Source organism: Muntiacus reevesi, chromosome 1 (assembly GCF_963930625.1).
Source record: "Muntiacus reevesi chromosome 1, mMunRee1.1, whole genome shotgun sequence".
Lineage (NCBI taxonomy): Eukaryota > Metazoa > Chordata > Mammalia > Artiodactyla > Cervidae > Muntiacus > Muntiacus reevesi.
This window is the reverse complement of record NC_089249.1, coordinates 129,126,400-129,143,363: the sequence shown is the minus strand read 5'-3', so window position 1 is coordinate 129,143,363 and position 16,964 is coordinate 129,126,400. Positions and strand designations below refer to the sequence as shown.

Genomic DNA, 16,964 nt, shown 5'->3' with positions numbered 1-16,964 from the left:
ATGTGATCTTAGGCAAATACTTAACCTCCTTAGTTTTACTATCTGTAAATGAAAAATATAATAGTACCTAAGTCTAAGAAGTGTTGTAAAGACTAAACTATTCTTTGTTCTACAAAGCCTCTGGACTCCTTGTAGCTCCTTAGGAATATCATGCTGTTTACACACACACACACACACACACACACACACACACACACACGGCTTCCCTGGTGGCTCAGATGGTAAAGAATATGCCTTCAGTGCAGGAGATCCATCCAGGTTCGATCCCTGGTTCTGGAAGACGCGCTGGAGAAGGAAATAGTAACCCACTCCAGTATTTTTGCTTGGAGAATCCCATGGACAGGGGAACCTGGTGGGCTACAGTCCATGGGGTCGCAAAGAGTCAGACGTGACTGAGCGACTAGCGCTCATACATACATACATACATACATATATACACACATACACAATGCTATGGTCTTAAGGGAAGGGTATGAGAGAAAATAGAGGTAAGAGCATATTCTAAAGCACAGGAGCAATAAACAGCGTGATATTTCCAAGTAGCTACAAGGAGTTCAGAGACTTAGTGGTTCTTTTCCTTTGCAGAATAAAGAGTGACTGTGAGAAGTGTCAGGCTTAAAGCTGGAGAGATGGGCATGAGTCAGGTTGTGAAGGGCCTTAGGCATTTAATGGAGGAGAGAGAACCTTATCCAGATATCTATAGGGAGCTATAGATGTTTTAGCAAGAGAATGGCATAATTGGATTTGAGTTTTAGATAGATCACTCTGGCTATTGTAAGGTTAGAGAAGAGCCAGATTAGAAGCAAAATACCAGCCAACAGGCTTCTGTCATATGATAAGATATGTTAAGAGCCTTTTTGGTGGAGGTAAGAGAGAAGGGAAAATATGAACCATATGTACTATATACGCTATAGTCTATACTTGGTACTTTCACATTTATTTTTCTTATGTGATAATTTTGGCAGTCCTGTGAGAATGTTGTATTTATTTGCTCTCTGAGATGTCATCATAATTGCTATTGTTATTATTATTATCTGCATTGATATTAATATTATCTGAACTTTTGCTTTCTCTTCCTGTTATTCTTTATTATGCAAAAGTAGATCCTATTTTTCATCCTTGTCTTTGTTTTAAATCCTGGAATAATCTGGCTTTATTTCTTCACTCCCGTTATTTCATATTTTGTCTATACAGAGTTCTGTGTATTTGACACTTTTTTCATTTAACTATTTGTATATTTTTATCTTCTTATGGTTTTAGAATGCTTTTTGTATCCCATTTTGTATAGTGATAGATATAAATAATCAGATTGACTTGTTTTCAAGAGATGACTATTTTAGGTTAGTTAGCCTGATATTTCTCACATAGAAACCATCTTGTGAATAAAAATTCACCTTAATAAAAATTTTAATGTTTTGCATTCATTCTAATTGTGGATGGTTCTGTACTTTTCTAATAACAACTATTTCTTAATATACCTTTCTATAATGATTTTATCAACTTGAGCTTCATAAGTGTTTCCTTCAGATTTTCATATTTTGAATATTCTATATCATCTGACTATACTATTTAACAATTTTTATCAAATTTATAGCAAATCTTTCTTATGTACTCAAGTATGTATTATCTTTTTTCCACTCCCAAATAACTTTGTACAATAGTTAGGGTAAGCGTTTCCATTTTATATGTGAGGAAGATGAAGCTGAGAGAATTTAAGTGCTGTCCAAGGTTTTAAAATAAATGACAGAGCTGGGGCCATGCCTTCTAATTCCATATCTTGTGGTCTTTCCACCACATTAATCCTTAGATAGGCTACTAAATAATCTGAGTTGGTGGAAAGTGCAATGTGTTTGTAGTGTTTATATTTTATAAAAGCATCTCAGTTTACTTTGACTTATATTTTACAGGATCATATGTTCCAGCAGAATATTCTTCCTTTAGAATTGCTGAACAGATTTTTACAAGAATAAGTACTGATGATGATATCGAAACAAATTCATCAACATTTATGAAGGAAATGAAAGAGGTACCTGATCTCAGCTTTCCTTATGTTAAAAACATATTGAATTATCCTATTAATGGTCAATTATAACATAAGAAAATATTTTTATATTAAAGCTTGCAGATGTGTTTATACTTCTCTACAAGAGCCAGAGGGCAGTCAAAGACAGCTTCCTAATTTCTGTCTTATGTGGAAATGGAAGTAAATGTTTTATTGAAAAATACAGCTTTAAAGAAAAAGCTAGTGTTATTGAATGATAAAAACATGCTTTCATGTTTTTATATGGAATATATAAAAGACTTCAGAAAGCAATGACCTGTTCAGAAACATTTTGCATAGTTGGGCTTGATTTTAAAAGATCACTGTGTTAAAAGGTTTTTTAAAAATCACTTTTTGTGCTCTTGTGGAATTTTCACTTCCTATGCCAAAGTATGTATCAGTACCTATTTTTGATCTGAGCACATGTCAAATAATCTTGAAGGGTTAAAGGAATTCAGTATAGCTCTTGGCCTATCTTTAGTAGGTATGGGTTATTGGATCATTGTACTGTTTACTAACTTTCTTTAGATAGACAGGGAATAAAATGATCATTTGCCCACCATATGTGATATTTATATAATTATTTAGTATGTATTAAATAATGATGGAGGAATATAGCAATAGACTAGGTGCTTGAGGCATATTTTTAAATGGCCCTAGCTCTCAAGGAGCTTAGTCCCATGGAAAGATAAAATGGCCATGATTGTTAACAGTTGTGTCATAACATAAGTCTGTATCAGGCATGATTTAAATATGTTTTACTCAGAAATCAATGGACTTAGATGCTTTTTTCTAAATATTTCTTTTCATTTTTACTGGCTATAGAGATGTTAACTGAGAGATAGTTTAGAGTGTTTATGACAGCAATTGATTCGTCATAGCTCAGTTGGTGAAGAATCCACCTGCAATGTAGGAAACCCTGGTTGGATTCCTGGGTTGGGAAGATCCACTGGAGAAAGGATAGGCTACCCATTCCAGCACTCTTGGACTTCCCTTGTGGCTCAGCTGGTAGAGAATCTGCCTGCAATATGAAAGACCTGGATTCGATCCCTGGGTTGGGAAGATCCCCGGGATAAGAGAAAGGTTACTCACTCCAGTATTCTGGCCTGGAGAATTCCATGGACTGTATAGTCCATGGGGTCGCAGAGTCAGATACGACTGAGCAATTTTCTCTTAAACAAGAAAATGACCATCTTTGTGCTTTATTTAAACATTTAACTCATTGCTTTATTTCACTATATCTGATTCATCAATATTTTAGATAATGGTTATTTACTCTATGCATATGTATATTTATGTACACATCAGCTCTTCTATTGGAATTATTAGTAATGAGATTTTTAGAAAGAAAAGCAATGTGTTAGTTTCTGCTCAGCAGGTTTTCTCTGTCAAAATATATTTCAAATGAACTAATAAAGGAACTGGATTTTTCTTCATTTTTTGCTATAATACTGACAGCTGTTTGGTTGCAATGGATAATTTTGGAATTATATTTTCAGATAGCATATATTCTACATAATGCTAATGACAAGTCACTCATATTAATTGATGAACTTGGCAGAGGTACTAATACAGAAGAAGGTATTGGCATTTGTTATGCTGTTTGTGAACATCTGCTGAGCTTAAAGGTATTCCTCTCTATTTATTTTAAATACACTAATTTTGAGTCCTTTTTTTTTATTGAAAGAAAAAATTTTAAAATTGTATAGTGCCTTACAGTTTTCAAAAGTTTCACACAGATGATTTCATACAATCCTGTAATAACTGCTTTTGTTTTCCCTCTGCCTGTATTTTGCCTCTGCCTCCTTCCCTCTTCTTACTAGTAACTACTAGTTTATTCTCTGTATCTGTAAGTCTGTTCTTTTTATTTACTAATCTGTTGTATTTTTTAGATTTCACATATAAGTGATACCATACAGTATTTGTCTTTGTCTGATTTCATTTCACTTGGCATAGTGCCCTCTAAGTCCATCCATATTGTTGCAAATGGCAAAATTTCATTCTTTTTTCAGACACAGAAAAAAAATTTAAGGTTACCAAAAGGAAAAGTGGGGAAGGGTAAACTAAGAATTTGGAATTAACAAATTAACACTACAAATACAGAATAGATAAAAATAAGGACCTATTGTATAGCATAGGGAACTGTATTTAATGTCTTGTAATAACCTATAATGGAAAAGAATATGAAAAAAGAATGTATATGTTCTCTTGCTATACATCTGAAATATTATAAGTCATCTGTACTTCAATTTGAAATCTTTCTTTTTTTTATGACTGTGTAGTATTTATTTATATATTTGTACATATAAGCACACACACACACACATGTATATATCACATCTTCTTTATCCATTCATCTATTGATGGACACAGGTTGTTTCCATACCTTGGCAATTGTAAAATAATGGTGTTGAGTCCTTTTTTAATGTATCCATTATAGATTTATCTCAAGTGAATTTTCTAGTCACCTGTAGATAGCTCTTTAAACATGTAGATAATAAAAACATATCATAGCATTTATATTTTTGTTACTTTTTTTCTGTTGGAAACAGAAACACTTAATATAATAGTCGTGATATAGAAAAGGAAAGAAAGAAATCAAGAATTAACAATAATATCAAAACTATTCACTTGACTTTAATGAAATTAAATAGCAAAACATGAAGACATTTCAGTTGACTCCATGTGTAATAACATTGACTGTAATGTCACAGTATGAAATAAACTAGGTGTCTGAAGTCACTTTATGGAAAATCTTTACTTAAGATTTCATTCCTTTAGAAAAAATGTTTTTTTCATAAATCAGTTGTGTAAAGCAGACTGTGAATTTTGCTCTGTTAGTAAGGTAATTTGTAAAACAGTGTTTTAGATGATCAATCAAAATATATATTGATATGAAAAAGCTTTAAAATATTTTTATATATTTAAAGTACCTTAAAATATTCCTAAGATAAGTTTCTGTACCTTAAGAGTCCACAGTGATTTATTATATATAGAATGAGAAAAATCATATTTTTTGACTCTGTTTTCTTTTTAAAAACATTTATTATTATTTTTATTTTTAGAACTTTTGGACACCCAGTACGGTATGTGGAATCTTAGTTCCCTGTCCAGGGTTGGAACCCATGGCCCCTGCAGTGGACTAGTGGTATGGTCCTAACCACTGGATCACCAGGGAATCCTCCCCTTTCAAGATTTTTTTTTCTTTTTAAAAAATTTTTCTTTTGGAACTTATGTGGTGGGTTAGTGGTTAAGAATCCACCTGCCAATGCAGGGGACAAAGATTTAATACCTGGTCTGGGAAGATCCCACAGGCCGTGGAGCAGCTAAAGCTGGGCACCACAACTACTGAGCCTGTCGTGCTCTGGAGTCCTGCTCTAAAAAGAGAAGCCACCGCGACGAGAAGCCCACGCACTGCAACTAGAGAGTAGCTCCTGCTCACCCCAGTTAGAGGAAGCCCTCATGCAGCAAAAATAAATTTTAAAAAGTCCTTTTTCCTTCTTTTTTGGAAAAAATCTTATTTCATATGTGAAAAAGTTATAAGTTAAAACTAATGTTCATAGATAACATTAGCCTTTGTAATTCTGAATCTATTTCAGTTGATAAGAATTTTTCATATAAATAAGATGTATATATTACTTATTGAGATTAAAAGCTAATTAGTAATGATGATGCTTAATTTTATATGTCAGTTTGACAGGACTATGGAGTACCCAGACGTTTGGTCAAACACTTTTTTTTTTCTGGGTGCATCTGTGAGGGTGTTGCTGGATGAGATTAGTATTTGAATTAATAGTAGAATGAGTAAATCAGATTGCCCTTTCTAATGTGAGTAGACCCTATCCAGTCTCTTTTGAGTGGGGCCTAGTTGAATGCCTGAATACAACAAAAAAATTAGAGTATGAGGAAACTCCTGCCTAACTGCGTCTGATCTGGAACATCAGTTCTTTCCTGCCTTTGGTTTTGAACTGAAACTTCAGCTCTTTCTGGGTCTTGAGTCTACTAACATTTAGACTAGAACTACACTATTGGCTCTCCTGGTTTTCAGGCCTTTAGACATGGAGCAGAATAACATCATTAGCTTTCCTGAATCTCTAGTTTGATGATTGCAGATTTGGGGACTTGTCAATCTTCATAATCATGTGAACCCATTCTTTATAGTAAATCTTTTTCTTTCTCTCTACAGACAACATACAGATACACAGACACATACACACACGCGCGTGCACACACACACACACACACATCCTGTTACTTCTGTTTCTTTGGAGAACCCTAATACAGATTGTTATCAAGAGTGATTCTAGGGGAACGAATATATAAGAATGAATGTTTTGAGTCTGTTCTAGACTTTCTGGAATTGACATTCTAGTATTATTAGATTTTAACACTAATGACTCCATTTCCAGTAGTAGAGAAAGCACTGGTAACCCATAGTGTAATCTACCAATACAAATGTGCAAAATAACATCATGGATACTCTTAATCAATGCCTTACAAGAAACAAGGAGGATGACTTTGTGAAATGAGGACTATTATGATAGGAGAGACCAAATGGAAGCCACCAGTACTGTTCCTGGATAATAGAAAAAGCAAGGGAATTAAAAAAAAAAAATCTGCTTCTGCTTCATTGACTATGTTACAGCCTTTGACTCTGTGGATCATAACAAACTGTGAAAAATTCTTAAATATAGGAATACTAGATCACCTTAACTGTCTCCTGAGAAACCTGTATGCAGTATAAGAAGCAACAGTTAGAACCAGGCATGAAACAACAGACTGGTCCAAAATTGGGAAAGTAGTATGTCAAGGTTATATATTATCACCCTGATTATTTAACTTATATGCAGAGCACATCATGTGAAAGGCCAGGCTGGAGGAAGCACAAGCTGGAATCAAGATTGCTGGGAGAAATATCAACGACCTCAGATATGCAGGTGATACTGCTCTAATGGCAGAAAGCAAAGAAGATCTAAGGATTGATGAGGGTAAAAGGGGAGAGTGAAAAAGCTGGCTTAAGACTCACCATTTAAAAAACTAAGATTATGGCATCTGGTTCCATCTGCTGCTGCTAAGTCACTTCAGTCATGTCCAACTCTGTGCGACCCCATTCCTGGGATTCTCTGGGCAAGAACACTGGAGTGGGTCGCCATTTCCTTCTCCAGTGCATAAAAGTGAAAAGTGAAAGTGAAGTCGCTCAGTCATGTCTGACTCTTTGCAACCCCATGAACTGCAGCCTACCAGGCTCCTCCATCCATGGGATTTTCCAGGCAAGAGTACGGAGTGGGGTGCTATTGCCTTCTCCGCTGGTTCCATCACTTCATGGCAAATAGATGGGGGAAAAGTGGAAACAGTGACAGACTTTATTTTCTTGGGCTCCAAAATCACTGAAGACAGTGACTGCAGCCACGAAATTAAAGACACTTGCTCCTTGGAAGAAAAGCTATGACAAACCTAGAGAGAGTCTTAAAAAGCAGAGACATCACTTTGCTGACAAAGTCCGTATAGTCAAAGGTATGGTTTTTCCAGTAGTCATGGATGAATGTGAGAGTTGGACTCTAAAGAAAGCTGAGTGCTGAAGAATTTATATATTCGAATTGTGGTTCTGGAAAAGACTCTTGAGAGTCCCTTGGACAGCTTGGAGATCAAGTTAGTCAATCCTAAAGAAAATCAATCCTGAAGATTCATTGGAAGGAGTGAGGCTGAAATTGAAGCTCCAATACTTTGGCCACATGATGTGAAGAGCTAACTCAACTCAGGAAAAGACTCTGATGCTGGGAAAGATTGAGAGCAACAGGAGAGGTGAGTGGCAGAGGATGAGATAATTGTATGACATCCCCGACTCAATGGACATGAGTTTGAGCAAACTCCAGGAGGTAGTGAAGGACAGGGAAGCCTGGCATGTTGCAGTCCATGGGGTCACAAAGAGTCAGACATTACTCAGTGACTGAACATCAACAGTATTGTTCTTATATAGGAAAATAGTAATCCAAGGCAGGACCCTATTCCTAAAGAGATTGGAGAGATTTGTGCCACCACCAAGGACTTGCAGCTCTTTCCCATTTAATGCACTGATTTGGCCTATGCAGAGGAAAGATGGAACTTGGATAATGACAATGAATAATTTTAACCTTAACCAGGTGGTGACTGTAATTGCAGCTATTTGTACCAGATGATGTTTCATTACTTGAGGATATTAACATATCCTCTGGTACCTGGTTTGTGTGGCTAATTGATCTAGCCAATGATTTTTTTCTCCATATCTGTCAATAAAGATCACCAGAATCAGCTTGCTTTCAGCTGGCAAGGTCAGAAATACCCCTTCACTGTCCAACTTCAGGGGTATATCAACTCTCCAACTGTGTCATAATTTAGTTTGTAAGGATCTTGATTATTTTCCTTCTGACAAGATATACTGGTCCATTACACTGGTAACATTATTCTGATTGGACCTAGTGAGCACGAAGTAGCAACTACTCTAGACTTGTTGGTAAGACATCTGCATGTCAGAGGAGGGAGATTAATCCTACAAAAATACAGGGGCCTAAAGACCTGTACTCCAAAAACTGTTAGCTGTGATGAAAGTAATTGAAGATGACACAAACAGATGGAAAGATATACTGTGTTCTTGGATTAGATGAATAAATATTGTTAAAATGAGCATACTCCCCAAAGCAATCTGCATATTCAGTGCAACCCCTATTAAATTACCAGTGGCATTTTCATCGAACTGGAACAAAAATCTTTTAAGTTTATGTGGAAACCCAGAAGACCCCAAATAGCCAAAGCAGTCTTGAGAAAGGAGAGCAAAGCTGAAGGAATCAGACTCCCTGACTCCAGGCTATACTACAAAGCTACAGTAATTAAAACAGTATAGTACTGGCACAAAAACTGATTAATGGAACAGGATAGAAAGCCCCCAAAATAAACCCATGCACTTATTGTCAGTTAATCTATGACAAAGGAGGCAAAGAATATATAACGGAAAAAAGACAGTTTCTTTAATAAGTGGTGCTGGGAAAACTGGACATCTACATCTAAAAGAATGATATTAGACCAGTCTCTAACATCATACACAAAAATAAACTCAAAGTGGATCAAAGACCTCATCCTAAGGCCAAATACTATAAAACTCCTAAGTGGAAAATGTAGGCAGAATACTCTTTGACATAAATCATGGCATTATCTTTTGGGATCTGTCTCCTAGAGTAATGAATATAAAACCAAAAATAAACAAATGGGACCTAATTTAATTTAAGGGTTTTTTTGCACAGCAAAGTGTCAAAGTGGTAGTTGCTCAGTTGTGTCTGACTCTTTGCAACTCCATGGACTGTAGCCTGCAAGGCTCCTCTGTCCTTGGAATTTTCCAGGCAAGAATCCTAGAGTGGGTTGCCATTCCTTTCTCCAGGGGATCTTCCTGACCCAACGATCGAACCCATGTCACCTGCATTGCAGGCAGACTCTGAGCTACCAAGGAAGCCCAGCAAAGGAAACCATAAACAAAACAAAAAGACAACCTATAAACTGGGAGAAAATGTTTGCAAATTGATTCAGTTGACAAGGGCTTAATTTCCAAAACATACAAACAGCTCATCCAGCTTAATATTTAAAAAAAAAAAATCAAAAAAAGGGTAGAAGATGTAAGTAGACATTTCCCCAAAGAAAGCATACAGATGGCCACCAGGCAGATGAAAAGATGCTCAATGTTGCTAATTATTAGAGAAATGCAAGTCGAAACTGCAACGAGTTATCACCTCTTACCAGTCAGAATGACTTATCATTAAAAAATCTACAAACAATAAATGCTGGAGAGGATGTGGAGAAAAAAGAGCCCTCCTACAGTGTTGGTTGGAATGTAAATTAGTGCAGCCACTAAGAACAGTATGAAGGTTCCTTAAAAAACTAAAACTAGAGTTACATATGACCCAGCAATCCCACTCTTGAGCATATGTCCAGAGGAAACTCTGTAATGCTAAAACTTTTAAGAAAGATATGCACCCCAATGTTCATGGCAGCACTATATACAATAATCAAGGCATGGAAGTAATCTAAATGTCCATTGGCAGATGAATGGATAGAGAAGATGTGGTGTGTGTGTGTGTGTGGGTGTGTATATTTTATACATACATACATACAAATGGAATACTACTCTGCCACCAAAAGGAATGAAATTATGCCATTTGTAACAACATGAATGGACTTAGAAATGATCATAGTAAGTGAAGTGCATCAGAAATAGATGTGTCATATATTTATATGTGGAATCTAAAAAAAAATGATACAAATGAGTTTATTTACAAAAGAGAAATATACTCACAGACATAGAAAACAAATTTATCGTTGCCAAAGGGAAAGAAGGGATTGGGGGAGAAATAAATGAGGAGTTTGGGATTAACATATACACACTACTAATATAAAATAGGTAAACAATAAGGACCTCATTTATAGCACAGGGAACTATCCTCAATGTCTTATAATAACCTATAATGAAAAAGAATCTGAAAAAGAATGTGTGTGTGTGTGTATGTGTGTGTGTATATATATATATATTTAGTTACTAAGTCATGTCTGACTCTTTTGTGACCCCATGGACTGTAGCCTGCCAGGTTCCTCTGTCCATGGGATTTCCCAGGCAAGAATACTTGAATATATATATATGTATAATGCAATCACTTTGCTATACACTTGAAACTAATGCAGCACTGTAAATTATTGTTGTTGTTGTTCAGTCGCCCAGTCATGTCCCACGCTTTGCAGCCCCATGGGCTGCAGCACACCAGGCCTCCCTGCCCCTCACCATCTCCTGACATTTTCCCAAGTTCATGTTCATTGCGTCAGTGATGCTGTCCAGCCATCTCATCCTCTGACATCCTCTTCTTCTTCTGCCCTCCATCTTTCCCAGCATCAGAGACTTTTCCAATGTCGTCTGTTCTCATCAGATGATCAAAATACAGGAGCTTCAGCTTCAGCATCTGTCCTTCCACTGAATATTCAGGATTGATTTCCCTTAATATTGACTGGTTTGATCTTGCTGTTTAAGGGACTTTCAGGAGTCTTCTCTAGCACCACAGTTCAAAGGCCTCAATTCTTTGGTGTTCTGCCTTCATTACAGTCCAGCTCTCACAACCACACATGACCACTGGGAAGACCACAACCTTGACTATATGGACCCTTGCCGGCAGAATAATGTCTCTGCTTTTCAGCACACTGTCTAGGTTTGTCATCGCTTTCCTGCCAAGAAGCATTAGTCTTCTGATTTCATAGCTGCAGTCACTGTCCGCAGTGATTTTGGAGCCCAAGAAGAAGAAATCTGTCACTACTTCCACCTTTTCCTCTTCCATTTGCCATGCATTAATGGAGCCAGATGCCATGATCTTAGTTTTTTTAATATTTAGTCTTAAGCTGGCTCTTTCACTCTGCTTCTTCCCCTCATCAAAAGGCTCTTTAGTTCTTCTTCACTTCCTGCTGTTAGAGTGGTATCATCCGCATATCTGTTGCTGTTGATGTTTCTCCCGCCTTTCTTGTAACTCATCCAATCTGGCATTTCTCATGGTGTGCTTAGCATATAGGTTTAACATAGTGACAGCAGACAGCTCTGTCATACTCCTTTCTCGATCTTGAACTAATCAGTTATTCCACATAGGGTTCTAACTGTTACTTCTTGACCCACATACAGGTTTCTTAGGAGACAGATTAAATGGTCTGGTATTCCCATCTCTCCCATCCCTATCTCTTATATATAAATTAATTATGCTTCAATTTAAAACAATTTTTAAAATGAAAAAAGTACAGGGGCCTTCTTCCTCAGTGAAATATCTGGGAGTTGAGTGGTGTGGGGCATGTTGAGATATCACTTCTAAGGTGGAAGATAAGTTGTTACATCTGGTCCCTCTAAAAAGACGCAAAATGCATTGTTACCCTCTTTGGATTTTAGAGGCAACCTATTTCTTCTTTGGATGTGTTACTTCAGCCCATCTACCAAGTGACCTTAGTGTGATAGTCTATAACAGGTTCAGCCTTGCAAGCTGCTCTTCTACTTAGGCCATATGATCAAGCAGATCCAATAGTCTCTGAAGTGTCAGTGACGTATCAGAGGTGCTGTTTGGACTCTTTGACAGGTTGTTTGTAGGTGAATTGCAGCACAGGGCATTAGGACTTTGGAGCAAAGCTCTGCCATCCTCTGTAGATAACTACTTTTCTTTTGAGCAACAGCTTATAGACAGCTTCTGTGCTTTAGTAGAGACTGAACGATTAACCACAGGCCACCAAATTATCATGTGACCTGAGCTACCCATTATGAGCTGGATGTTAAAGTTGGGCATGCACAGCAGCACTCCATCATCAAATGGAAGGGGTATGTACACGACTGGACCAGAGAGGCCCTGAAGTCACAAGTAAGTTCCGTGAAGAAATGGCCCAACTGCTCATTCCTGCTGCACTGCTTTCTCTTTCTCACTTTGTACCAGTTGCCTCTTAGAGAGTTGACAGGGGAGGAGAATTGCCTTGTTTACAGATGGTTTTGCATGACATTCAGGTGTCATCCAAAAGTGAACAGCTCTAGTACTATAGTCCCTTTCAAGTCCCCAAAAAGCACTGGTAAAGGAAAATTGTCTGATTGGGCAAAACTTCAAGCATTGTACTTGGTTGTTCATTTTGCTTGTAACGAGAAATGGCCAGATATGTGAGTATATATAAATTCATGGGCTGTGGCCAGTGGTCTGACTTTAAAGGAACATTTTTAGAAAACTGGTGGCAAGGATATTTGGAGAAGAGGAATGTGGATAAATCCTTGGAATAGATTTAAAAAAGTAAAGATATTTATTTCATGTGAATATTCACCAAAGACTGGCCTCAAGAGAAAAGAATTTTAATAATCAAGTGAATAGGATGACTTGTTCTATGGATACCAGTCAGCCTCTTTCCCTAGCCACCCTGCCATCACCAATAGGCTCATGGACAAAGTGCCACAGGGCATGGATGGAGGTTATCCATAGGTTCAGCAACATAGATTTCTACCCACTGTGGCCAGCCTGGCCACAGCCATCCCTGAGTGCCCAGTCTGTCTGCTGCAGTGACCAAAACTGAGCCTCTGATACATTGCCATTCCCCAAGGTGATTAACCTGTTGCCTATTGGTGGGTTGATTATGTTGGACCACTTCCACTGTGAAAGGGGCAGCAGTTTGTTCTTACTGGACTGGGATACTTATGCTGGATACAGATTTGCCTTCCCTGAATGTATGACTTCTGCAAAAACTGCAACCCATGAACCTAACAGAATGCTTTATCCACTGTCATGATATTCCACACAGAACCGCAGAACTGCTTCTGATTAAGGAACTCATTTCATAGCAAATGCAGTGCCCTGGGCTCATGTTCATGGAATTCACTTGTCTTACGTTCTCCACTATCCTGAAGCAGCTGGCTTAATAGTAAAAATATAATTACTGCTACTTACTTTTAAGGAGCTTAAAGTTAATTATTATTTTCCTAACCTAGTATCTTTACTGCCTAGTACACTTTTTGCAATATAAAGGTTCTGAATAATTATTTGTTAAATCAAATTAACTTGAAATAGAATTTATGGAGTTACTATAATAGATTGATTTGATATATAAAATTTAATAGACGAGGATGTAAGAGCCCCTCTTATGGGGGTGAAATACAAGTATGTCACAGGAAAAGTGTGAGGATTCATCTGGTCGAGGATGTGTGCAGAGCAGGACCCAAGACCAGGGTTGCTGTCAACAGGCTGGCATTTCTTAGAGCAGGCAGCAAAGTCGAGGTGATAAAGCCAGAGGGTCTGATTAAACAGCCCACAATGCTACTTTCCAAAGGGCTGTTGCAGCTTATAATGCCATCAGCAATGATGAGGGAACCAAATTTACTGTCTTAATAAAAAAAAGATATTGTAGTATCTTTAAGATGATACCTCACAATTTCTTTAATTTGCATGTATCTGATTAATAGTATGGGCCTCCCAGGTGGCACAGTGGTAAAGAATCCACCTGCCAATGCAAGAGACACAAGAGATGTGGGTTTGATCCCTGGGTCAGGAAGATCCCCTGGAGTAGAAAAAGGCAACCCACTCCAGTATTCTTGCCTGGAAAATTCCATGGACAGAGGAGCCTGGAGGGCTACAGTCCCTGGGGTCACAAAGAGTTAGACACGATTGAGCAACTGAATATGCATGCATAAAATTTGAGGACATAATTGTTATTATGAACATTGTCTCTAGCTTCTAAATAGTTTACTGGGTTTCTGAATATTTTCTTGGGACTAGCCTGGTTTTCTAGTGGTTAAGAATCTGACTGCCAGTGCAGGGAGCATGGGTTTGATCCCTGGCCTGGGAAAATTCCACATGCTGCAAGATGACTAAGGCCATGCACTGTACCTTCTGAGCCTATGCACACTAGAGCCCGTACTCTGAAACAAGAGAAGCCACTGCAGTGAGAAACCTGTGCACGGCAACTAGAGAGTAGCTCCCACTCACCACAACCAGAGAAAGCCGACAGGCAGCAATGAAGACCCAGCACGGCCAAAAATAAACTTCTAAGAAAAAATTTTCCTGTTGCTTTATAAATTTTGTTTGTTTTATACCCCCTTTTGATTTAATAGTTGAGATTTATTACATATTCTTCTGTCATACACAGAACCATTCCTCCCCTTGCTAACTCCTTTCCATAACTGATAGTCATTTGCCAGTCAAATATTTTCTTCTTAATGTTTTACTATTTAAAATTTCCTCTAATCATATATTTCATTTCTCTCTGGTGTCTTAAAACATAATTAGTCATATCTGCTTTAGGAACTCTGAACACAGGGCAGGAAGCCACTGTGCTGGTCTTAAGTCACTTGAACCATCTCCATCAAAATCACCTAAAGTGCTTAGGGAAAATGCAATTTCCTGGGGCCCTAAGTTACAGTTGCTGGTTGAGAATGTGAGGGGGATAAGCATCAATAATTTGCATCTTTAACAAGCTCCCCAGGGGATTACTAAAGTTGAAGAATCATTGTACTAAGCAGTGTTCTCAACCTTTTATTCCCCCTGTATAAGTACCTAACCCTAACATAAAACAGATATAAAAGCAAAAACCTATGCAGTTTCAAATACCTAAGATAATCCACTGATTTCACTTTCCCTAAACTACTTATATGGGAGGAATTTACTTTTAAAGTAAAGTTTTTCTAAAGTGAGGAAAATGTTATGATTTTGTTTGTGGGTAACTTCTCTAATAAATGATTACCTCAGTTAATAGCTATATTTCTGGTAAACTTCATCCTTTCAATATCTTCAGATTCTTTCTTTTAGGATTTTTGCATTTGTTCTTTTTTCCATAATGTAACATACATGTGTTTGTGTAAACATCATAAGTGTTTCCCTCATTGAACGTAAAATTTCAAAACATTTTTAAGATGAGTTGACCACGTTAGCCTCAAAGTTCACAAGTTTCATTACATTTCTGCGAAGCTAATTAATAAGTTAAAATAAATTTTATGTTTAAATAGTTAAAAATTTCTAGTGCATTTAAAAATACTGATATTCATTATATATTCTAGGCATTTACACTGTTTGCTACACATTTCCTGGAACTGTGCCAGATAGATGTTTTGTATCCTAATGTAGAAAATGTGCATTTTGAAGTTCAACATGTAAAGAACACTTCAAGAAATAAGGAAGCAATCTTGTATACCTACAAACTTTCTAAGGGACTCACAGAAGAAAAAAATTATGGTATGCATATAGAAATTTTATATGTGTATACTATATATATATGTGTATATACATGTGTGTATATGCTGAAATACTATATATTCTTATAAGATAAACTTTCTTTCCTGTTTATTTGACTATCAGTCTAAGCAATTTTATCTTTCATTCTTTTGAATGCTTACATGCTCTAAGACTGTATTTTCTATGTCAAATTCACATTTTTATGTATTAAGCTTGTTTCAAAAACATATTGACAGTAACTATATAGAATTATAATACATGGGAGCCCCAGAAGTATAGTTTCTATACTTAGGAAAATGTAATTTAGTTATACTTGAAAGTTATATACCGAATTGGAAAGTATATATTTCTTAGACACTCTTTTAGTAACAAGGTCCTTCCTCGGTTTTCTTCAAATTTGGAGAACTTGATAATTAAATCTTAAGTCTTAAAATGGAATGTGTTAGCAAATTATGTGTGTTCATAAAATTGGTTAGATATTTTCTATCTAAATCATTGTGATACATGTAAAGTTGACAGATTCAGGGAATTTTCAGTTGACTTTTACATTTGTTGTTGTTCAGTCGCTCAGTCATGTCTGACGCGGCACACCAGACTTCCCTGTCCTTCACCGTCTCCTGGAGCTTGCTCAAACTAATGTCCACTGAGTCGGTGATGCCATCCAATCATCTCATTCTCTGTCGTCCCCTTCTCCTCCCACCTTCAATCTTTCCTAGCATCAGGGTCTTTTCTAGTGAGTTGGCTCTTCTTATCAGATGGCCAAAGTATTGGAGCTTCAGCTTCAGCATTAGTCCTTCCAATGAATGTTCAGGATTGATTTCCTTTAGGATTGACTGGTTTGATCTCCTTGCAGTCCAGGGGACTATCAGGAGTCTTTTCCAACACCACAGTTCCAAAAATATTAATTCTTCAGAGCTCAGCCTTCTTTATGGTCCAACTCTCACATCCATACATGACTACTGGAAAACCATAGCTTTGAATATACAGACCTTTGTTGGCAAATTAGTGTTTCTGCTTTTTAACATGCTGTCTAGGTTTGTCATAGCTTTTCTTCCAAGGAGCAAATGTATTTTAATTTCATGGCTTCTGTCCCCATCTGCAGTGATTTTGGAGCCCGAGAAAATAAAGTCTCTCACTGTTCCCATCTATTTGCCAAGAAGTGGTGGGACCAGATACCATGATCTTCGTTT

At 37.1% G+C, this 16,964-nt stretch overlaps 1 protein-coding gene across 1 annotated transcript in view; it reads left to right on the top strand.

The window, feature by feature from the left end:
• Window positions 1-16,964, top strand: part of MSH4 (mutS homolog 4) — an 89,614-nt gene that overhangs the window by 61,500 nt on the left and 11,150 nt on the right. Inside the window, exons 16-18 of the mRNA XM_065928287.1 lie at window positions 1,908-2,026; window positions 3,541-3,669; window positions 15,600-15,774. Of these exons, the coding sequence (XP_065784359.1) occupies window positions 1,908-2,026; window positions 3,541-3,669; window positions 15,600-15,774 (423 nt within the window). The remainder of the gene's footprint in view (window positions 1-1,907; window positions 2,027-3,540; window positions 3,670-15,599; window positions 15,775-16,964) is intronic.